Source organism: Papilio machaon, chromosome 9 (assembly GCF_912999745.1).
Source record: "Papilio machaon chromosome 9, ilPapMach1.1, whole genome shotgun sequence".
NCBI lineage: Eukaryota > Metazoa > Arthropoda > Insecta > Lepidoptera > Papilionidae > Papilio > Papilio machaon.
This window is the reverse complement of record NC_059994.1, coordinates 1,903,003-1,928,729: the sequence shown is the minus strand read 5'-3', so window position 1 is coordinate 1,928,729 and position 25,727 is coordinate 1,903,003. Positions and strand designations below refer to the sequence as shown.

Below are 25,727 nucleotides of genomic sequence, written 5' to 3'. Positions count from 1 at the left end.
CTAGTCACTCCTAAATTGGGGTAGGCTCCGAGTGTCTCAATGGGGACGTATAGTGTCACAATCATTGTTCGGGAAATAAACTATGAATAAAGTGTACATATTGAGTATCAATTTTAGTGTGTTTACAAATGGCTACCATGTATCATGATTATTGGCCTTCACCTTTGTTTCGACATAGTGTTTTCTTTGTTTCCAAAGTAGCTATTATTCTTTTAGCACCTTTTCAGAAGCCTTTGATTGATATTGTAGGAAATATTGTTGGTTTCTTACCGCATTGATAAATAAGTAAATCACACTAACAAATCAGACAAACTAATAGACAAAAATCAGACAAACTATTTTATAGCTGTCGACTGCGACACCGTCCCGGTGGAATTTAAAAGAGGCCTAATTAGTAGCTAATGTTTTCTTCCAGACTTGGCTCTATACATATGCCAAGTTTCAACGAGTTCCTTTGAGTAATTTGAAGACACCTACTAATAAACATCCATCTATCCATCCATCAATTAAATATTAGTAAGATTGATTAATTAGATAAAACATTTAATTACTTAATTTGAAAAGACTGTTTAGTTTTGTAATTATAAATAACTTATAATTTAAGTAGTCACCAATCGACTTTGCAATTGTTAACTTTTTCATCTTACTAATGTTATAAATGCGAAATGTTTTTTTTTAATTCCGCGCGGACGGAGTCACGGTCGACATTTAGTTATTATATAAAAGATAAGAGGATTATTTTCCAGTCAGGACAGATTATATAAATATAAGTAGAAGCGGTGAATGGACTTTTTTTCTTTTTAATTCGTGGAGCGTTATTTTAGCAGTCCATTTCAATGGAACGAGACAACGCTATGAATTTTTTAATACACAATTCGTTTTAGTGCTTCGAATTATTATTTTATTCTTTCAGTTATCCTCGGTTCCATTAATGTCATGATTGCGCAAATATATATATTTTTTTAAATTAAATATTAAATATTTAGACGTAAAAGTTATTTGATACACGACTATTAATCTTCTTCTATATATATACCTATATAAAAGAAAGTCGTGTTAGTTACACTATTTATAACTCAAGATCGGTCGAACTTATTTAGCTGAAAATTGATGGGGAGGTTAGAACTAGGAGACGGACATAGGAACTTTTTTATCTTGTGTGCAGTTTTTTTTTATTCCGCGCGGACTTCGCGGGTAAAAACTAGTATTAAATACATATACATAATATGTTTGTATGTTAAACACATTTCACACTCAAAGATGGTTAATGGTCACTTAATAAAGATTTAATATAAAAAGACTACATTTAAAGACTGTGGGAGATTCTAATCTGGTAAAACAATCCAAAAATACTTCGACTTGAATTTGAAAGTTCATTGGTTGCACCGTATTTTTGTTTAATCACAACTATCCTTGAATATCGAACTATAGTTAAATAGAACAGAAATAACGCTCAGCAAGGTCGCTTTACTTCATTCAATTGAATGATTATCCCGAAGTGATTGACACACACACACAATGATGAGTGTAGTTATGATGATGTATATAGTTAATGGACTTGTGGGAGTGATAAGATTACAAACATATGCCTCTAATAGAAGAAGTGTAATGCATTGTGTTATTTAATAATAGCTATTGCCCCCGAATTCGTTCGCGCATAATTAAAAACAAACTTAATATGTAGCTTTTTAGACTGTTTTATATCTATGCCAAATATAATCAAGATCCTATTTTTTCGCATAAGAACCTTGTCCTGACAATCTTACTTTTTACTAATATGTTTGCTATAGGATGTTTGTTTGAATGTATCTCTGGAACGGCTCAACAGATCTCGATGAAATCTGTTGGTATACATGTAGAACATAGTCTGGAAGTACACACAGGCTGCTAAATATGTTTTTTTATATTCCGTGCGGACGGAGTCGCGGGCGGCAGCTAGTAATAAATAAACCTTCATATCGTCACCGTTGATTGTGTCAAAATTAGTATGAATTCTTTGGTTTAATTTACGCTCGACGGGCGCTACACAATTTTTAATACAAATTTTGCCGAAGATTATACGATGGCGATGATCACAAATACTTGTGCAAGACCCACTGATGTTGTGGCCGAAATATAAAACGCGTTACTAAGAGTCTTAGTAACTCTACTCTTGAACGGCCAATCATTTTCTGTGTATGAAAAGTCAAGCAAGAAAGAATGGTAAGGTAATTACCACATTCATCCCTTTCATTACAGAATAATCTAACCACGAAATATTTTTTCTTAAGAAATAAATACAAACATAGAAGTTTTTTTATCTTTTTGAGATATATTAAGTCTGAACACGAACAAAAAGAATCCTTTTTAAGTATTTTATCTAAGGAACTGTCGCGAAAAGAAACTTTAAACTTTCAATTGCAAGGAAACCAATTATAAAATTTAAATCTTTTGTGAAAAGATGCCTTTGTAGAGATCTAATTAAAATTGTTTCATTGATAAATCTAATACATGTAATAACTTACATTAAAACTACATAAAGTCGGTGACTCATGGGTTAAGCACTTGACTTGTAATCTACAGGTTCTGGGTTGGAATCCCGCCATGTACCAATGGGTTTTCCACTCTCGATTTACATACATACATTTATCCGACATTCTTACGGTAAATGAAAACATAGTGATGCAACTTGCACACATCTAATTCAAAGGTAATGTATGAAGTCAACCAATATGCACTGGGCCAGTGTGGTTGACTATAGCCTAGTAACACAACAGTAGTAGTAATTTAGAGTAGGCTCCAAGCCCCTTAGTTGGGGCATATAATGAGCAGATGATGATGAAACTACAGTATAAGAAACAATGTAAAAAAAAATAAAACCAGTGAAACATTGTTCATAGTTTACTTATTAAAAAATCAATAAAATTATTCACGATTGCAAAATTCAAGATTATTAGAGATACCTTTCATTGCCGTAAAAGCCATTGTCAATGTACAACTCAATCTCTTTAGCTGAAGCCCAATAAATGTTTTGCGACGGAAAATATACTTTTGTATTATACCGTAGGTATTTAAAATGATAGCTTACTAAACAATGTTATTATATTTATTAGCTCTAGAATAATTATATACATTTCGTCTGTTCCATAAATTATAGAACCTTATGTAATGTAAATTGTACTACATTACATAAATTAATGTATAAATATTTAAAATATGTACATTGAATCGACACGTGACGGACACAAATGGTCTCGTTAAAGCTGAGCTCTAAGGGCCTAGCATGAATATTCGTGAGAAGATTTTCGTAACGTCATTGACAAAATTTAGGTTGAGTTCGTGGAGAAGCGCCCCCTACAGGAGTGTGAGTTTGTGTAAAATACGCAAACAAATCTCATACAAATTTTCACATATTTTATCGAAAACGATATGATGGCGCGATTCGCAATATTCATGCTAGACCCTCATGTATATTGAGCGGAGATAACTCGAAAATCATAGTCTTGTATTTTTTGGAAAATGCTTCATTTATTAAATAAACTGATTACAGTTATTAAATAAAGAACGGAAAACATGTAATTTTCTGTTGGTACTTTTATTTTAGATGGTAAAAAAGTATTTTAACACGTGATTTTCCAGTAATCTGGTTTACATATTTTAGAGAGCAAGCTAACAATCAACATGTGAAATTGATAATCGGACAAAAAGTGTCAATACAGATATTTAATACGACTTTCTCAAAAATTTCTCAGGGGACTTCAGAAGGGACTCATAGTGAGGGGAAATATTTCCTTTCTGTGCGTCCCCTTCTCCGTTGATTAAAGGTAGGCAACGTATCTGCAAATGCGGACGTCTATGAACAGCGTTCACTTCGACATTTCAGCGAATCAGGTGGTCGATTGCTCGTTTGCCACCTTGTGTTATAAAAAAAAATGTAAGACGGTCTAAAGATAAAATTCAACACAATATTGAAGTCGACACGAAGTTTTTATTGTACAAAGTATAGCAATGAATTTACTTTGCCTCGAAGCCTTTTGTGTAAAGAGGACTCTTTACTGGTGGTAAAGGATGAAACTTTTTCGTTTCTTTATTTTTCTGATTATTGTTTCAAAAACATTTATTTTTTACTTCAAAGGAAATTGTTGCAATTCACACTTTAAAATAAAAATAAATTTACAAGATGTACTTAGCAATTTAATAAAAGTATATATTTTGGAGTCTTAACATAATTTATGAACCTCGTCCTCTAGAGGAAAGGTAGGCTTTACCGCGACCTAAGTGTATCTATTAATTAGTTTATCTATCAAATTCTTTTCTCAGTCTCAGTCTGAGTACAGCCATCCTACAAAAACTCACTTCAGACCTGTCCTTGTACGGCGGGATTTAATTTCCTCATTCCCCGTCGGGCCCGGATCCGTATTACTCGGGACCGCTGATTGCTTTCCTCATATGAGAGTTATTGTGTTCACTGAAATGTGCGGCTCGACGAATGACGGACACAATGTTTAGTTTACTACTAGATTTAGTAGTTTAAAATAAATTTATAATCAATTTAAAATTTAAACAATGCAATTAGCCGTGACAGGTAGAAAATTTTTAAAAGTCTAAGGATTTCTATTAAACAAAAATATACGTAAAATATATTTAATATATAAAAATATATTTAGTACTGTTCGAGGAAATAGTTCAGTAAAGCAACGTCAAATCATTACTACATAAACAGAAGTACTACATAACTAAGCTAGAAAACTGAACGTCCATGACGTTGAAACAAGTATTTCAAGTCTATATTGCGCACATTTTCACGCCCTCGACATAATTATAGTAGCGGTAAGCATTTACAAGGTTACGTTGCAGTTTCAAGGACAAAAAGAGAGCATAAAATGTCATAGACTCTATCTATAAAAATTATAAAAATCAAAATTTCAAAAAGGAGTCTGTATTATGATTAAGACCGTTGTAAACAGTTCCTTTTCCTTACTTTTTTTCGTTTAATATGGACTTTTAATTAGAACAGACCAGTTTAGAATTCTACTCTAGAAATAAATAATTCGATATTTATCTAGAACATTCGAAAATTCTAGAAAAATAATATTAAATAATATATAATAATGAGTGCGAGAAAGAAGGACGTTTCACTTATTCCACATTAGACACATTTTCTTACTTTTCGCAGACGTCTCTCAAATGTGCCCTTACACTCGGAGCTAACAACAAATAACTATAAAATACGACGGACGCATTATGAATATGAATGAGAACATGTGCAATTTATCACTCGTGAATACAATCTAACCGAGAATTACAGCGTAAAGAAAAACAATAATGTTTTTTTTTGCAATGTGAATGGTAAAAGGTTTAAACTTTTGATCGAAAAATGCTTAAAATGGGACTTTGTATTATATTGAGGTAAATTGCAATTGCATAATTAAATGTCAAACTTACAATTTACCAATTACTATCGATTGATAAACATCGGTCGAAAACATAATATATTTGTCTAAATAATTAAGAACACTACAAACTATATAATACAGAAAATAGCAACCCGAGTAAATCGATCAATTTTTTACTGCTCATTTTTAATGTATAAAAGTTTAAAACTAACAGCACAGCGAAGCAAAATCCATTGGAATTTTCTCGTAGCACAATAAAAAGGATAAAACAGCAAACAAAAGAACATAAAACATGTTTTTACAAACGATTTATCGTTCTCCCGTTCTAGACGTACCCTCGAGGAACGCTGAAGCGCAAATCTGCAACGCTACAACAGCGCTCCTTTAAATTTCTCCAACAAATAAATATATGCGCTCCTCGACTATAGTTGTGAATGCGACTGCGGTAAACTGCGACATTATTCTATTTGCAACTTTTCTGCTTTAACTTTAGAGTTCAATTTACAAAGGCAAGTTTACGAAGTTTTCAGAGTATGAAATTGGTGGGTTATTGGGTGTGCACTCGTGTATAATGAAAAGTAAATGCTCTTATTCTTCGTGGTACTTTACAATTGTTGGAAGAGGAAAATTAGTTGACGATAATACGATAACTCCATGTTAAAAGTAAATAAAAAAACAAATTATGTTGAATAGTAAAAAAAATACAACGCGCAATTTTTCATACAAATGTCATATATAAAACTAGCTGTCGCCCGCGACTCCGTCCGCGCGCAGTTAAAAAAAAACTAAATGGGGGGGGGGGTTATGAAAAATAGATGTTGGCCGATTCTCAGACCTACTGAATATGCTCACAAAATTTCATAAGAATCGGTCAAGCCGAACGAAAACTGTGACACGTGAATTTTATATATTAGATTAGTTTAGTTTTTTTTTTTTAACTGCGCGCGGACGGAGTCGCGGGCGACAGCTAGTTTTCTAATAAAGTTATTAGTCTCTGTTTGTTTTATTTTCTCATAATGCTAGTTTCATAAGTTATTCTGTTGTTCGAATCAATAGCAATGGTTTATTGACTCATACATTGCCAAGTGAAATTGGATTAAATTCTGACTTGTTTGACCTATCTAGACTCCCGGCCTATTTAGGTTTAGTGTTGGCAAAACTCATTGTGAAGTTCGATTATACGGTTTGATATAAGGTTACCAGTCGCCGCAGAGCCGTCTAACTTTGCCACTGTTCTACGACATACAAAGTTCTATCGGTAAATCTTGCTTCTAACTTTAATATTTCATGCTGTATTTACTTAACTCATTATAGCTTTGATAAAGTTTGATTGCATATACCTTGTATACTAACTACCAAAGTGACTTGTTTCGTTGTATGTGGGTTTATATGTATGTAAATTCTATTGTGACGGCCTAGAGCCTAAACGACTGATCCGATTTGGAGCAGTCATTAGATTTGTCTTTTTTCCCGGGGTGTTATAGTGTAGGTATACATCGGACCAAAATCTAAATAGAGTAAAAGTAAAAAAAAATTTAATTAGTGAAAAACAAGTTCAAATCACACTTACTATAACTTTTCTTACATTGCAAAATAATTTTCTCAATTTTTCCGGGTATGTTCTAAACTAAGAAAAATCATACAATATATATTATTTGTGTTAAATTAAAAAAAAAACTTTGTTTTTAAATGCAGCCAATAGATGGCGTCAGTTCATCCATAAGAGTCAGTCAGTGGAGTGTTTTTTTTAATGAAAGTTAGGATATTTAGTTCATTTTACCACTTAGTTTCCACTACCACTCGTTCTTTAAAAAAATATTATTGTATGGTTTTGTCAACATGACAAACAAATAAAACAAGCCTCCGTACAAATTTGTCTTGTGTACCTACAAAAAACTTTAAATTGACCTAAACGCTAGACTATTAAACTAGACTACGCTTTGAACATTCACTGCGGTATATCAGATCACTATACGCCCCCACCGAGGGGCTCCGAGCCTCCTCAAGTTAGGAGTGACTAGGCTATAGCCAACCACGCTGGCCCAATGCGGGTTTGTTCACTTCACACATATTGGATTTCGATGGAGGATTCGAACCCAGGACCTGCAGATTGCAAGTCAAGCGCTTAACCCCTGAGCCACCGACGCTCTCTATCTATCTACTACGGTATATCTGTACATAAAATCTAGATTTCTATTTAACAAGAATCACCTGTACAATCGGTTACCATGTCAATGTTGTTAATATTCGAAAATTGAGTATCACTTAAAGTTTTTATCTAGTTTGATTTTCAATTTACCATTTTATCATTATAGAATGAAGACTGTTAGCTACTTACAAAGCTTTTTGGACGGTATTAAAAGCTTAAAACTTTCTCTTCTCTTAAAATGAAAAACAAAGTTGTTGTTAATTATAAAAAACAAATTTCGTGTAAATATTTAATCTTTTATTGGCATTATACGGCGAGCGACGGTAAATTGCAAGAGTTTCGTTGTTGATAGCTTTTTTGAACATCGAGAGAGCTTTTGAACTTTATAAATTATATCATTGAATAAAATTGTATTTTTAATACTTTGTTTCTATCATACTAATATATAATAGATGTTTTGTTTGAAGGTATCTTCAGAATGGCTTAACAGATCTTGATGAAATTTGGCAGAGATGTAGAACATAGTCTGGAAGAACACATAGGCTACTTATAATTTTTTTTAATTCCGCGCGGTCGGAGTCGCGGGCGATAGCTAGTCAAGAAATAAAAATATGAACAAAAAGATCTAAAGATTGTCGATCTTATAAAAATTCGAAGCGGTTTTATTAACAGACAAGAATAATAGTAAAGCGCGGACAGAGTCGCGAGCGACAGCTAGTGATTATATAAAAACAAATGATTAATATTTTATATCGTGGGGATACAAAGAAGGGAAATATAAAATAAATCATTAATGAAAAAGCTACAATCAATGTTTTTTTAATTAATGGATCACAGCCAACATAAGACTCTTCGCTGTACTGACGCTAATGCGTAATTAATTTTCTACAGATTAAAATAGCATGTCCATTTAATTTTAAAACGGAAAGATTTAATTTTGCAGAATTTACTTCCGTACTGGATATTTAAAATAACAATGTAAATAAATATGCGTATGGATGAAAAACATGAAATGGTGAGATGAAACTTTTCGAACAAATGAATTTTTCCTTTATCACTTAGGAGCTAACTTCCATGAATTACGTTAGAAATACGTTGACTAGAGTCATTGGCGCTACCATTGTGATACTCTTCCCTTACGTAAGCAGCTCCTTAGCGGAGATATCTCACACCAAATCTATACTAAGGGATCTTGAATCCAGTTAGTTTTCCTATAATTTTATTGTTATTTGAACAATGTCTCTCATAAGGATTATCTTTGCAGTTTATCTTAGAACCAATAAGAAAGCGATGTCTTTAATCAGTAATTTTCATCTCTTCTTAAGCTTCATCTGAAGTTAGAATCTTCATTGAAACCGTCTGCGTGTCGAAAGTCGATTTTTGCTAATTAATGATCAGTAAAGTATTCTCACTTTTTACGTGTAGTCGTACAATGAGGAACAAAAGCGTCTTTGTTGTCCGAGATTTTGCGTTAATTATGCCGCTATAAATCATTTTTATCATCCTCATTTAAGTAAGCTTTTGTAATCTGTGCTGTAAAATCTAATTAATTTAGCGAATGTAGTTTTAATAATTGTAGTACCAAGATAAATTTGATTGCATTTTAGAAACGTAATTTACAATAATATTTTGACAAGGTTTTTTAATGTTACTGAGTGTCGTGACAAATTCGATACTACGCTTCTATTGATATTAGTAACCTACTTTGACATATGAATGTTACAAACCTTCCAAAACTCGTCAATTACGGCGTCAGTTTTTATGATACACAGAAAAAAAAGTTTTGATTAGATTAAAGTCGTATCATAAAAAATGTAAATGAATTATGTAAAGCCATATGTTATGCACCTAACTGAATATCTTACTAATTATAAAGTTGTACATTTGATATAGAACTACAGTTTTAACAAATCAAATAATTAATTTATTAATCACAATTAGAATGAATGGAGGTTGAAATGAGTGGCGAATGAATTATAACCGCAGCGACACATGACCTGTTTCCCAGATTTCTGTATCAAATTCAATACAGGATATTCTCGTATGGCTTCTGATAATAATAGCTGATTGGCATTTATTTGAATAAACAATAATACTTATAACCGTTGTATAACCGTGCGTTGAATTAAATATTTTAATAGGTTAATTAGAAAGCATCAAAACTTTTGTAACTAAAAAATTTAAAATACATTTTAAATACCTAAAAATATCGTAGTCATTAATTAAAGCTATTAACTTCGTTAACGAGGATTTGGCGATGACAAAGTTTTGTCAGCTTATTGGAGACTAAGTACACTGACAAGTATATTTTTGACGTTGTTTTTCTACTCGTATAATTAAAAAATTCAATAGAGTAATTGCGTTCGTATTTTAGGAAATCAGAGATATTTAAAACCCACAGCATGACTGAATATGGATGGCTATAAAGGTAAAAAAAGATCAAAGAAAGTATGGAAAGATTGTGTGAAGTGATGCGTAAGAATAGAGTAAATTCAGATATGAATGGAATTGGATGGAAGAGTAGTACTGTGCCGAACCTTCGTAGGAAATGCGCAGATTGATCGTGATGTCATCAAGAGGTTGCATGTATTAATTTAATGAATTGTATTTACTAAAACATAGCACATTAGTTTGCGCACGTGGGAAATGTTTCGATAAACATTTTGTATCTGTTACATTGTTTCTCTGTGACTCGATGATTAAGTGTGCTCTCAACGGTTCTGATGTTCCGAAGTCATGTAACGTTCGTAAGCGTAAGGACCGTCGGTGGCTCAGGGATTAAGCACTTGATTTGTAATTTGCAGGACCTGTTCGAGGTTCGAGTTACATTTATCCAATGGTAAATTTATCCGATGTTATTACGGTGAAGGAAAACATCGTGATGCAACCTGCACATATCTGCGAAGAAATTCAGAGATATGTGTGAAGTCAACCAACCCTAGCCTAGTCACATCTGACTTAGGGTAGGCTCCGAGCCGCTCAGTAGAGACTAGAGACGTACATACTCGTATATTAAGCTGATGATATATTAGCTTTCAATAATAATATTTAATTTTTAAACAAAATAAATTATTATTATTTTTGTTTTGTTACATTTTCTATAGTCTGAAAATAAAACCTAACATATTTTTATAGCGATCCACAAAACACTAACAACCTTTTTGAAGGTACTCCATCGTTCAAACGTTGAAAATTCATAAAATTCTCAGAATTAATAAATAGAATCATAATTTTTTGGCAAGATTTACTGCAATAGGACTCTTTCACAATATACTGTAAATGCGTCGTAAAATTACTATCTAATATTATAGTATTCATTATTTACCTCCCAAATAAAATATATGTTTCGATAAACTTGTGGTGAAACTTCTACTAAACTTCAACAGTTTAATGAAGCAATACATGAAGTTTGTTCTGTTCCGGACAATTCAATTGTTATGCAATACTATTGTACGGTAGTTCAATAGAGTCCGGATCAAAAAGAAAGAAATCAGTTCCATTTATTTCTTTTTTATCTTTTACAATTACATCAATTCTTTTAAACTCCGAAGCTTTGTCTTTTTAGCTTTCGCTTCACTTTAAAAACACAATTATTTTCATATTAGAGCTAAATACAAAGAATAATAACTTCAGACAAAAAATAGTCACAGAAAAGAGAGACGGAAAACTTTATATAGTCACAGAAAAATGTAATGTTTAAATTTTTTGTAATATTTACTGTTAAAATAAAAATTATGTAGATAACTTAATTAGAGTACACATTGACTCATTGCTTGAGTAATTTGGGTTACAATTTTTATTCATTGTTGCATGCAAATCCCGATTTAATGGGAAAATTCCTAAAGGACTTTGTCTTTACACTTTGTGACATTAACCCGTTTTATCGAACACCAGTAAACTGAATTTATTGCGGAATATATTACATTATTACGTTACGGAACAGTATCCATACATAATATTTTGAATCCATAGGATTTGATATCCATTGACATAAAAAATCCTTTATGATCTAAACATTCTCATAGTAATCTCCCTGTCTTTATCCTACAGGTTCTTATCTTCCAAGTCATTCTATCATTCGTAATTTAAGAGTCCATCCCTTCACAATCTTATATCTATATATATAAAAGAAAGTCGTGTTAGTTACACCATTTATAACTCAAGAACGGCTGAATCGATTTGACTGAAAATTGGTGGGCAGGTAGCTTAGAACCAGGAATAGGACATAGGATAATTTTTACCCCGTTTTCTTTTCTTTTTTTTTTAATTCTGCGCGGACGGAGTCGCGGGAAAAAGCTAGTCATAATATAATTAAAGGATATAAAGAGCTATTAATAACAAAATAAACCTTAACCTTTACTGAACCATTAAAATAGGATATGAAAAACAGACAACATCGTTTATTTTTCATTAAATCGATACGAAATTCTGTTCCTTTACCATTCATAATTGTCGTATATTAAAATACTTGTATTATTAATCCATAAACTAACTCGGAAGGAAAAATGGCCCTAAATGTTTGGAAAAACTCACTAATTACCACAGCATAAATCATTTTTATCACTCTTCTTAAATCATTTAAGAAAATTTACTGAACAATCTTATTCTTGCAAGTATTAAAAAGATTTATACTTTGTCCCATTAGTTTAAAGTTCATTTTTAAATGTATGTATTCTCGACAAAGAAATGTTACTAGCAGCGGGTTACATTTTTATATTTTTTAATTTGTAACGCTTCTGTAAATTAAGAAGAACGTTTTAACAATTACTTTATGGTAGAAGTTATATAATTATTTTCTCAAACACAACATTTGTTTATTTATATTTAACTAGCTCTTACCCGCGACTCCGTCCGCGCGGAATAAAAAATAGAAAACGGGGTAAAAATTATCCTATGTCCTTTTCCTGGTTCTAAACTACCTGCCCACCAATTTTCAGTCAAATCGATTCAGCCGTTTTTGAGTTATAAATAGTGTAACTAACACGACTTTCTTTTATATATATATATATATATATATATATATATATATATATATATATATATATATATAGATTTGCTACATTAAATAGTTGATTATCTTTTTAAATGTTTGTAAAATAAACAAAAATATAATACACTTCTCAATTCAGAACTTTTGTGCATAACTGTACTGAACTAACCTTACCCAACATTATTAATATGCCCGCAGAATTTTATTATCTTAAATTATATACATCCTGTCGGAAATTGTAATCTCATTGATAAATATCTATCTTAATCTTTTTTTATAGACAAGAAAAGACTAACTTTAATTTATAATGAAAAAAATATTTTTCATTATAAGAAAGTACACGTAGTTAGACGTAAAACACCTTAAAAGTAATATTAAAAAAGGAAAATATAAAAGTAATCCGATAAATTGTTACCTACAGCGTCTACAATTTTCTCTCGTTACTTCCGCTTCGTAATAACGAAGCCAATTTTATCGTATTTTCTTACATAGAATGAATTGAATCGGCCATCTAACGCAACTGCTGCGGTAACAGATTATTAAATTGTTTTCATTGAAGATATCACAGAAAATACAAAACGAATGCAGAATAGCATTTACTAGCAGTCGCCCGCGACTTCGTCAGTGCAGAATTTAAAAATGTAGCCTATAACATGCCTGCGTGTATTAAATACCTTCCCGTAAGAGTCCGGTCAAAATTGGTCAAGCCGTTCTGCAGATTACCCGAAACAAACTTTGCGTTACGGACAAACATACAGACAGACATAAATTTTATAAATAGTTTTTTCATTATCAACAACGCAAATACATCACGTGGACGAGATATGATTTATTTTTGTCGTTATTACATATAACATCTCAAATTTTATTAATATGTATGTATATCTATAAAAGAATTTTTAAATCACGAATTTATTTCAAGCATCGTGCTTTTATTGTATACATCAACTTGTAGCGGATTGTTTTTTCGTTGTTTCCACTTGGCGCCGGGTGAGAGGGAAGTTTGTTTTCAGGCTTCGTTTGTATTTGCATTATTTTTTTTTGTCTGTTTGTTAATAAAACCGCTTCGTATCTTATTAGATCGACAATCTTTAGATCTGTAGATCTTTTTGTTCATATTTTTATTTCTTAACTAGCAATCGCCCGCGACTACGACCGCGCGGCATTAAAAAAAACTTAATAAGTGCAACAATTGTTATCCCTTTTCACTGTCTGTCAATCAAATTATGTTTGATTTGTTTTTGTTTGATCATCGATTTGTTCTTGCAAATGTTTTTCAACAGTGAAAATACACGGAAAGAAAATAAAAGAGCATCCATTCGTTTGAAAGCAAAAGGTGGTAAGGACATATTATGGGTCGCAAACAATTTATTGCCAGTGTAAAGTGTAATTTAATTAGATTTAAGCTCTACTTGAAAGGTTTATGGGTAACTTTTGGAAGGGATAAGGGACATTATTACGTTTATCACTTTGCGTTTATTGTAATAAAAAGCTAGTGGGACTTTCACATTTTTTTTTCATTTAATTAAATAAGACCTAACGTTTTTTAAAGCTAGTTTAATACAAATTTAATTCACAGTACTATTATAAAAAAAATTAACTAAAAAACAAAAAAAAAACTTGTCTATTAAAAGAAGTCCTTAAATTAGTAACTTCTTGATATTTTAGATTACTCTTTACCATATTGTTGAAGTTTGATTTTTTAAGAGAAAGTTAATATCAACACGTGAATTAGTGAAAAAACGTGAATACGTAAAATCTTATAAATCTTTAGAGCACTTTGTATGTACAAAAATTTTCAAAAGCAGTCAGAAGCTTGAATTCCAATTACATAGTATATCTGTTATTCCGATACAGTGACCTGTATCCAAAGTTGTAATGTAGAAGTGCACTTAGACATGCGAAGCGCCGAGTGTTTATTGAGTACTTGATAACTACGATGAAATGTTTATTACGACTATAAACCGAATCGATCTTCAGATCATTTTACAAGAATATCTTTGCGTATAGTTTTCGATCACGTATACAAATTGCGTAACAAACTTTTCTTGTAGTTACAATATGAAATAAAGTTGTTCTTCGTTCTTCGTACCTATTCTGTGTTTATTTATCCACTAATCGTGGGTTTCTAATACCAAAATCTATGTTTAAAACATATTGATGGATTACGATATGTTTTATATAGAGATTTTGTCTCTATAAATTTCTGTTCCAATAGTTAATATTGACTAAAACCTTTGAATACATTATTAAATTGACAAGGTACCTATTTCCCAGATAACATAGTATTTAGGTCACCTAGCAAGCTGACGTAAAGGTAGCCGGTAACCCATAGGCGATGGAAGCCGTTCCATTTCTCTCGACAGACGAGCTGCATCATAAAAAAAATAGATTCTATTCAGATTTTCATTGAATAAAAATTTAACTTAATAAATATTCATTCGTCTGTTCACTTTGCTGTCTTTTTTTTGTTACAAAATAACTTACAATCATAAAATGTCGGTGTCATTAAATCGTAATAGTAGGTTGCCGAAACAAAGTACAAAATATATGTTATCTTTAGTTTTTTAAGGTGTATGAAAGTGACAACAGTACTTTTACAAGCATGTCGTCAATAAAGCACTAGAAAAAATAGCATCTTAATAGTATGAGCTACATTCTTTAAGCTTCATTTGTTTAAGAAAATTCAACACATTTTAATTGCATAATTAAAAAACCACATTTAATTCGAATTCAGTAACATGGAGGTAATAAAAGTAAATAACAAAATAAATGTTTACTTTTAAAATGCTACTAAAAACAACTGGTATATTTAATTAATGATGAAACATGTTTCACGTTACAACAAAATGCAGGCAAATAACGATATTAAAGCAAAATGTAGTAAAAATATGAAGGCGCACGCTCGCTGAATACAAATTCAAAGATTCTGTTTTCATTTTTAAATTCGCTTCATGTGTTCATTAAAATATATACAATTTGCTTTTACTAATTAAACATTGCTTTTGAAATGTCTATTTTGCAAGATATTTCACGAATTAACATTATTAGATACTAGCGGTCGCCCGCTGCTCCGTCTGCGCGCAATTCAATAAAAGATCAATTAGTAACAAATGTATTCTTCCACAGTACGTTCTACGTCCTTCTAACAAACATCCATCTATCCATGGACATACATACATTCAAACTTTCGCATTTATAATATTAGTAAAATTCCTATCTCAATTTTTCAGAGAAATTATTAAAAATAACAGTATATTTTATATTAATCTTTCTGAAATAGAAATCAACCATTACCCACGTTGTGGTTTTTCTTACACTTGTGTACATTTTTATGTCTGAGATTTATATGTCAGGATGAATGCAGTGTAACATTACTCTGAACACTAGGGAGTCTTCATGTCACGCTTGAGTCAGGACTGAAATGAAAAAAAAAAACTAACCTTCCTGTGGAACATAGGAAAAGGCGAAATTTTGCGCAACCACAATACTCCTGCGAATATTTTGCAACAAAAATATGTAAAGTGAATGCACCTATTCATGATCAAGGCGTCGTTTGATTCTGAACTCTCAGTTGTACGTGATAAAGTTTATTTTCCAAATGTTAATTTTTAAATTTTGGGTGTTTCAAAGCAAACTAACCGTCGACTGTTGCCCGTTGTGTCACATTTGCTTGTTAGCAAGCTGTCGTAACGTTTTTTTTTTAACTGAAATGATTTTTTTGTACAAAAACGTTTGAATTTTAAGCCTTTTCAATTATTACTTATGCATGGATTTAATTAACATTTATATTTGTTATTAGATATTCTTTTATTTACTCCATTGGTGCAGGGATCCAAAGTGAGTCTTAACCTCCGACAAGAGACCTACTATTTCACCAACAGATGGCGCAAGACATGAGGCGATGGCGATCTCTTGTGTCAATATTGTAATAAGTAATATAGAATTTATCTCTTCGCAACAACACCTTTACTAAGATATTAAAACTATACATGTTTCCTTTTCTTAATTTTTCCACGAAAAAATAAAATGTACATTTCTTTCTTAGCACTAATAGAGACGCTAGTTAATTGCTTGTTAGCCTCAACATCAGTAACCGTTGCAATAAACTTGAAGCCGCGTTAATTTAGGTGTATTTTTTTTTTTCAGTAAAACTAAAGTTTGCTTAAATAAAAAAAAATATTACATTTAAATGTAAATTCGAAATGGTTTACATTAAATTAGTTTAAAGTACTTGTAATTTTATGAGGAAATTATTCGAACTTTCGCAGTGCTTAACTACTGAATTTAAATTTGCTAAACCCATTTGAATGGCCTTAATTATACATGAATTCTTTACAGAATACTACTACTATACTAATTGATATTAGCTGTAACTGTAGTTAATTTATATATATATATATATATATATATATAGGCTATAAAGGACTATAAAGGCTTTTTTTGAACTCATACGCCGCTTTTGTCTTAAAATAATACATATTTTTGTAACATTTCTAATTTCAAACTATATATCTGAGTAAAATAAAACATTCAGTAAAATATTTGTACGTGAAATTGCTTTATGTTTCCAGTATTTCCGAGAATTTCCCAATGGATTCGTTCGGTAGTAGACTTTATTGTAAGAGTAAATCGATTTTGAAAAAAATTGGTGCGGTCGTTGCCATGTTTTATTCAATACGCCTTTCGTCTAATATTATATTTTCTTCTGATTTCTGTTAAAAGTTGAGATTTATATTTACAAATCTAATACAAACGTTTTTAAATCACCCGACTTGACCGAACCGTAATCAACACGTCCAGGTTCGAACCCTCCTATGTAACAATGTGTTTTTCAAACATATGTACATTTATCCGAAGTTACGAAGAAGAAAAGCATTGTGATGCAACCTGCATATCGGTACATATTCAAAGATATATGTGAAGTCAAACAATCCACACTGGGTCAGTGTGGTTGACTATGGACTAGTCATACCTAACAAACACACAGGGGACATATGTGAGCTAACAATGATTATGATAACGGTGATGATGATATAAAATACAGCCTAATTTACATCAACTATTTCCTGGTAAAATTAATAATTCAAATAGATCCACTATTAAAATGGAATCGTAATAAAATTTGAAACTAAAACACATCAGTTCCCATCGAGGCATCGTATAAGAGCTTTTGACGTTGCACACACCTCACTAGACTCATAAAACCCTTAATTTGAGCACGTAAAAGTGTTTAAGCCTCCATAAGAACGCATACCTCTATAGAACCTGTCTCCAGATTAATGAAAAAAGTTCAATTTATAATCAGCGTTATACGAATAATTGGATACACTCTAAAACGTAAAAGATTTTCACAAAAAAATAAATTACTCTAACACCATACGGTTTATTTACTCCTATTAAAGGTTAAAAGAATTTCTAGCAAATTTTCATTATCAACTATTAACAAGTTCGGTTCACAACCAAATGTTTGTAACAACTCAGTTTCAGTTGTTTCTGAGAGAATGAGAGAAACAGCAATATGTTTTGTATGAACGTATCGGTAGTGGAAAACCACAGTACAACAGAGAACTGTATAATTCCGGATAAATCACAGTCAACGTTTTATGCACACTTTTATTTTTACTTGCCACTGAACTTGGCCTAGAAAATGTTCACACATAACTACACAGTATAGCGCTGTCTGTTTTTAATTAAAACAGAGCATGCTTTATACCAGAGACTCGTTTCATTCATTCCACAATATATATTTTTATTTTTGAAGCTGTGAATGGTACTTTCCATATAAAAGCAAATCGTGGATGACCTTGAAAGTCATTGAATGGAAACATATTTTCTAACATAAAAAGGAAGGTTAAGCTTACTAAATACATTGCTGCTTTCAAATCAAATTTAAAAATAACGAGTAAAATCATTTCTTTGTTTTTTATTGGTTACTTACTCTCTTTGAAAGCTTTTACCAGTTAAGCACCAACCAGGGTAGCATTTAAAAAAAAATATTTGTCTATCTAATTGTACATACCCAGGGTTCATTTAGAGGAGAGTGGGATGGAATGGTCTTATTGAATAAATATAAATTATGTTTTTCTTTTTCAGAGTTTGATGGCGATTATCAAGTTTGGCTACATGCTCGTCGTTGTCACATTACTCCTGATGATATGGGCCTCTTTGGCGAGAGCATTAGAAGTAAGTACAAACTAAATAATTAGTTCATTTATAACACTATTCCAAATTGTCATTAACACATTCATGGTTAATTAAATTCAGTTGAGATGAGATGCAGAGTTAAAAATTATTCGGAAATTGTTGCCAGGGTGTTCATGAAACAAATGAAAAAAATGGTAGACTAGTTTCATTGTTTTCGGACATCCTGTATATTCAGTTTTTACAGTGTAGGTAAATTACAAGCTCATTAAATTTGTAATACAAAAACTACATTTAATTGGCATTAAGGCAGTATTATTTGTATTGTAGACATAATGTAAATTTTTAAACAGTAAACTGAAGCCGACAAACCGAAGCTGCAGGCTGGCGGAATGCTGCTTTTACCGTCTATTTTTAAAAGAAAAAAATGAAGAGACTATATCTGCCTCTAATAGCTCTGCTAATATGTTGCCGTCGGTCCAAGTGTTATTCCGGACCTATTAAGGTATTTTTCCACTGTGGATGATTCGCATTTCGTGTATCACGTTGTATTTTTGTGGTGACTCGATTGGTACATTTTCATTGTTGTCAAAATTCATTGCAGCTAGTATACTTATATGAAATACCCGTTTTGATAGCTAAAAATAAAAAAAATACTTCATAGAATAGAATTCAAAAGCTTCAAGATTATTCCAATCATCGAATAATTTTATTATCGATTTGGACGTAGGTACATCACTAGTAAAATTCATTTGACAGCTGTCAAAACGGGTTTGCTGTTAGTAATGATTTTAGAGTATTTTTTAATTAAATAGTACAACCAGACAAGTCGTGATTTTAATTAACATTTTTATGTAAATAAAACTAACTTTTGGTCGTTTTTGATGTCGTTATATTTACTAACAAATACTAACTCCATTGATTGATTATCTAATAGTTGTGACTAATTTAGGAACGAATAAAATGCTTCGTTGGATTTTCTTGTAAAATGTGTTTTGGCTTTGTATGATTTCGGTTATGGATTGTTCTGTTTTAGTGTATTTGAATTGTTGGTATAATGAAATGTATAACTCTTTGATTTGAGATCTATGTAAGAAGAGGGTGGAAAGAAAAAAAATTGTGTCTGCTTTCGACTAGTGTTTTCTTACACTGGTAAACTCTGAACGCACAACTGAAACGACTGAACATAAACAACATTTAAAAACATGAAATTCAATACAAAAATACATCTTATTAATATTATCAATGCGAATGTTTAGATTGATGGATGGATGTTTGCTTGAAGGTATCTCCGAAACGGCTCAACGGAACTTGATGAAATTTGATACATAGTCTGGTAGAACACATAGGCTACTTATTATTATTTTTTTAATTCTGCACGGACGAAGTCACGGAAGATAACTAGTTTAAAATGTACGCCAGTTTTGAGAGAAAAAAAATCAACCAACAAAATATGTGTTACTAAAATACAAATATTGTAAAAATATCGATTTTTTAATTATATGATGTCGAATGTAATGAAAAACCTCGTTACTTAAATTTAAATCATATATACATTTGTGGTTTAGGTATTTCAAAAGTTCACATACAAAGTAACGAGTGAGTTTTGTTTGTTACATTGTAATATTATCATTAACAAACGTGCCCAACGTAAATATTACCTAACACTCCACTGACGTACATATAACTCTGAAACGATATTACTGGAATTAAAAGACGTGCTCATGCCGTTGTTCGCTTGTTAATGTACGTTGTTCCCTTTATTACGAGCAATAGGGCTGTCAACAGTTCGCATTTTCTAATTAAATTTTACTTTATAAATCTTGAATTTATTAAGCGACAAAACTTTATGAAACTTGTGATTTAATACCTCATAAGTTATGAGATATTTAAATGTATGCCATAGGTTAATCGGAAGCTTTAAATCCAGTATGCGTAATTTTTACAAACTGTTTCCCGCGACTCCGTCCTCGCGAAATGAAAAGAAAACTTAAAAAGTTGCCTACGTGTTCTCGCAGATATTCTACATCTGTGCGAAATTTCATCAAGATCCATTCCACCATTCTAAACGTACCTTCTAAAAAACATCCATCCATCCATCTTAACATTCGCATTTATACCTATAATTAGTAAGATATGACACTGCAATAAATAATCAACTACGTCATCTTAATGTATCTTTTTATTACAAAACGTAAGTAATATATTCATATATCGAACATAAAAACGTCTTAACCTAAATAAACATTATATTACCAAGATGAAAAACTTTTCTAAATATACATTTATTTACAAATGGCATCATGGAATAAGAAACCCAATAACACTTCATAGTAGAACCCTCAAAATCCATCTACGTAAGAATATAGCTCCGCAAATAGAAATTGCAAATACATTTAACTGTTTTACATCTGATCCGAGTTGAATTATGTAATAATATAAAATGGAAATACTCGTGGCCATGTAGGCAACTTTCTTTAGCCTTATTAAGTACTACTGTGCCTGCGACTTGGTCTTCTTTACTTCGATCGTAAGAACCGATGATATTTGTAACCGAAATCGTTTTGTGAAACCAGGATGAGTTTAAACATTAATACCTATTTATGTAATAAAATAATTATTCCGTAGTTTTTAAGTAATAAGCTTTAAATTATATTAAAACAAGAAATTAGTCGCATTAAATGTATAGGTGTTACAAACCTATAACAAATAATAGTGGCAAAAAAAGATTCTATGAAAATAAATAGAAAGACATTTTGATATTTGGCACAGTTTCGGAAATTCTTTCTTTGTGATATTAATAATATCATGTTTTCTTATTGTAATATATTCTACCCAAAGATTTCCTATCATTTTTACTCAACCTCCTCAATATTTTCCTTTAGATACGGTTTATTTATTTTATGCTTACAAAGCTGTTTTATTGATATCTATATCCGTGAAACTGTAAAAGCTACCTAAGTAAATGAATTATTGAGGCACTGCAAAAATTGTAGACCTTTTTAGTATCGGTTGGGAAGTCTTAAAAAAGGTACCCTACTCCTGGGGGGAAGCAAGGTTACGTGGGGGTTTACCCACTAAAACCCCCTCGGTGGCCATCCTCTAGTGCCACTGGCAGGGCTCCGGAATCTCCGGTGAAACGCACCGGTGCGAGGCACTGCTAAAAATGGGCACCTAGGAATATTTCGCACCACATATTTTTTCCATGTGACCTTTCATAATTTTCCTTTCCTTTTTCCCACTTTGAGTCGGCACATTATGTACTCTTACATACATCTCTATGTGCCGTCATAATATCTGATATCACTCCTCTTTCACACAATCCAACCATACTTTCTTCAGTCTTCCTCAACATTTTCTTATCCCATGATTCTTGACTATAATGAAATCACCGTGGAATCTAAATGGACTATACAGATATCATTTGAAAAAAGAACTTCGTACAACTTATGGAAGCAGCATTCCAACTGGAATGCAGTTATCAGTGTGGATATTTACATACATTATGATCATACATGTAATACAACAGATGTAATTACTCATTGTTTACATTTTCATCTTTATTAAAAGCATTTCAATACTTTTAAATTTTCTTCCAAATTTCGGCTAAACACAAAACCTGATATTGCTAACGTCACACTCACACATATATATACTTCATTTACACATACACACACAAATGTAAAAACGGTAGAACTCCTCCTGAGATGTTTATCTTGTTCTAGATACACGTGGACACTGGCCACCCGCCGTGTCTGTTCCAAGCGCTATGTACGTGCTCGAAGCCCGCGGGCGACCTGGGCATAGTCACGTGCAAACACGTGCCTATCCTCAGGGTGCCCTCCGCCGTCAACAGTTCCAAAGTATTCACACTACAGCTCACGGGGAACAAGATTAAAGATCTGGAACCACAGTTTTTTCAAACGACAGGTAAAAATTGTAGTTACATTTCATCATTCCTCTTTTTATTATATCCAGTCGTCATGTCGCTTTTCCCGAAAAGTAGTCACTATTCGAATCCAAGTACCTTTTGAAGCTCGTTACTTTTATCTGTTTGTGATGATCTCCAACTTAATTTTCATCATCATTATCCTTTCCGTTGATTTCACCATCATCACCATCTTTTCTCTCAACAGACTTTCACGTATATGGTAATTTTTGTGAGAACCATGTGTTAAAGAAATTTTACTTTACTTAAAGATATTTTACCTTTATTCGTATTTTCATCGGATATCTAAAACATAGCCTAAGTTCTCTATGTATTAAAAAAATCTGCGTTTTTCCAAAGCTTATTCTAGTAGAGCTTCATTCAGTGTCAATAACTTAAGTGGATTTGTTATAACTGACGTCCCGCATATATTCGATGTAAGCCTTTAAATGGATTGTTGCACGGCTATTTTTATAAGTCCAAGCTTAAAGGTCGCCAACTGACTGATAGGATTTGCCACTTCGATGAATTCTGTATATAGATTTGGCATTTCTGTAAATGTTACATTGAGAGTTCCTATTTATATTTTCTCTTGTGTTTATTTATGTAATACGTTACAAAACATTAGTAATTAAGTACGTCATTATAGTTTAATTAACCGTTCATTGTAACACAACACAACAAACAAGATTAAAACAGTTAACAGGAACGAGATAATCTCGAGCGATGTCAATTAACGTTTCGATCCACAGTAATTCTCGACGTGTCTTCAACGTATTAACAACGTAGAGGTACAGTCGCGTTCATTGGTGGTATTCTGGCGCTAAAGCGATAATAGCTTGTACGTCTTGAAACTATAGATCTCGATTAATGTTGTAATAGCGGATTCCACACTGTACGACATTTCGAAGAACAACGAAGACAGCATCCAAATTGTTTATTTGTAACTAGCTGTCGCCCGCGACTCCGTCTGCGCAAAATAAAAAAATAAACTTAGTAACCTATGTGTTCTTTCAGACTATATTCTATAACTATGCCAAATCTCATCAAGATCGGAGATACTTTCAAACAAACATCCATCCATCCATCTAAACATTTGAATTGATAATATTATTTAGATAAGGTCGTAGTTTAAAATGGTGCAATGCGATTGTTCTATTACTGGAACACCGCAAATGTAGTATACTGTACCCAGTAACACATGGTTTAATCTTGTTTCTAATCAATTTCAGGTCTCTATAGACTGGCGATAAACCAGAACCCCTTGGAGAGTGTACACGAGGAAGCGTTCTACGGACTTGATAATACATTATGGGAACTGGAACTGAAATACGACAAACTGACGGCAGTGCCGAGCAGAGCGCTGAGATATCTACAGAAATTGAGGTTGCTGGATCTGACGGGTGAGTGGGATAGTTGCTTCAATTAATTTCATAGAAACATCTTTATTTTCTTATTGATTGTCGAGCCTTTAGTTTTACTTTTGTGGTTTGAAAGTTAAACTTGAATTGTTTTAAATTTAAAGATAATAAATTTTAGCATCAATAGAATGTTTGCTCTTAACCACTACCACTTGTTTTTGGTATATTTTATAGGAATTAGCAAATTTTCAATGGAATCCTTTGTATTTCGGTAAGCAATGTTTATGTCCATAAATTCACGAACAAGAACAATTTGAGTTAATTAATTGAGTATATTTCAATTGTTAAATACCCTAGGGTTGTATTTGCGTAGATATAAATTACCATTCAAATTGCCTACGTTACTTGATACAGAGTATTTACTCGTATTACCATTAGTAGCAGCATACCTGTCACTGGTATAAATTAATTTACTTCATACCTACTACAACGACCAGCTTAGTGCTGTTGACCGTTGTACACGTAATGATAGTTAATAATTTTAAACGAATTTTTAAAATTTATCATTATATTTTTAAGATAACAAATATAACATTGCTAGTGGATCGAAATCTATCATTTAAACCAATTCAGACTAGATGATAGCATTCAAGAAAGGATTAAATATTTGAACGACCCACGCCAAGAGTTTCATTTTAGCAACAAAAAAATTATAGTCACTCGGCAAACGTTCAACATACCTGAAACCCCCTACCATGAACTATTTTGACGAAGCTATATTTCGTACTCCAGGCAACGAGATAACAGATATATCTGGTGACAACTGGCGAGGTCTGGAGAACACACTGCACACGCTGGTCCTGGCCGAGAATTCTATCACCAGCCTTCCTCTGGACGCTTTCTCCGGCCTACCCGTACTAGAGGTGCTCGACTTGCATGGAAACAATTTAGCTGTCATCGATAGCGGGGTGTTTAGAGATGGAATGAATAGACTGAATAAGGTAAATGATGATATTGCTTAACTGGTTAATAAAGGACAAATGAGATTTGTACTTCTCGTAATCTGAATCAAAAATGTTCAATTTCAGCTTCTATTAAGTGATAACCAACTCTCGTTAATTCCCTACGAGGAGTTGGCTCCACTCCGCCAGCTGAGGTACCTGGACCTTTCCAACAATGTGATCAAACAAGTGCCCCCCACCCATGAACTGAACGGAGTTACATTGTCCTTGGATAATTTAAAGTGAGTTTTACTATTTTATTTAATTTGGAAGTAAGTGCACCTAGATAATACATGTTACTTTAAATTATTCCTATCTTCTATTTCAGATTAGATCACAATCTTATCGGCACGTTAATGCCTGGATCCTTCAAATACTTTAATGTTTTGAACTCCACATCGTTAGATGGGAATCCTATTTATTCCTTGAGGGTAAGTGGTACTGGTACCTAAAACTTTCGCTATTTTTTATTTAACAGTCACATCTGTTAAAACTCTATTCATCAAGTTCTCGTAACTCTAAACCCTCTCTTGACACCAAATCAATTTCCTCTCTGTTCTTATTTCAGGAAGATGCGTTCAGGAACGCTAAGATAAAATCCCTTTCCCTTCGCGACTGCAGCATTTCGGATCTGTCGCCGGCGTCATTCGCTGGTCTGGAGAACAGTCTGCAAAGCTTGGATCTCGCGGAGAACAATCTCACCATGCTGTCAAAGATCATGCTAAATAAATTAGATTCCCTAAGATTGCTGAATCTACGTGAGAATAAGGTTAAAATAT

The 25,727-nt window shown here is 32.3% G+C and overlaps 1 protein-coding gene across 4 annotated transcripts in view; it reads left to right on the top strand.

Moving 5' to 3' along the window:
* The window catches only part of LOC106712873 (chaoptin), a 49,043-nt gene that overhangs the window by 16,308 nt on the left and 7,008 nt on the right, over nucleotides 1-25,727 (top strand). For 3 of the 4 annotated variants that reach the window (XM_045679373.1, XM_045679374.1, XM_045679371.1), the window contains exons 3-9: nucleotides 18,611-18,700; nucleotides 22,384-22,588; nucleotides 23,819-23,989; nucleotides 24,740-24,948; nucleotides 25,036-25,190; nucleotides 25,277-25,379; nucleotides 25,517-25,717. In XM_045679373.1, coding sequence (XP_045535329.1) covers nucleotides 18,611-18,700; nucleotides 22,384-22,588; nucleotides 23,819-23,989; nucleotides 24,740-24,948; nucleotides 25,036-25,190; nucleotides 25,277-25,379; nucleotides 25,517-25,717 — 1,134 coding nt within the window. Of the gene's footprint in view, nucleotides 1-18,610; nucleotides 18,701-19,011; nucleotides 19,164-22,383; nucleotides 22,589-23,818; nucleotides 23,990-24,739; nucleotides 24,949-25,035; nucleotides 25,191-25,276; nucleotides 25,380-25,516; nucleotides 25,718-25,727 lie in introns of those variants that run through there. The other variant, XM_045679372.1, reaches the window with a different exon arrangement.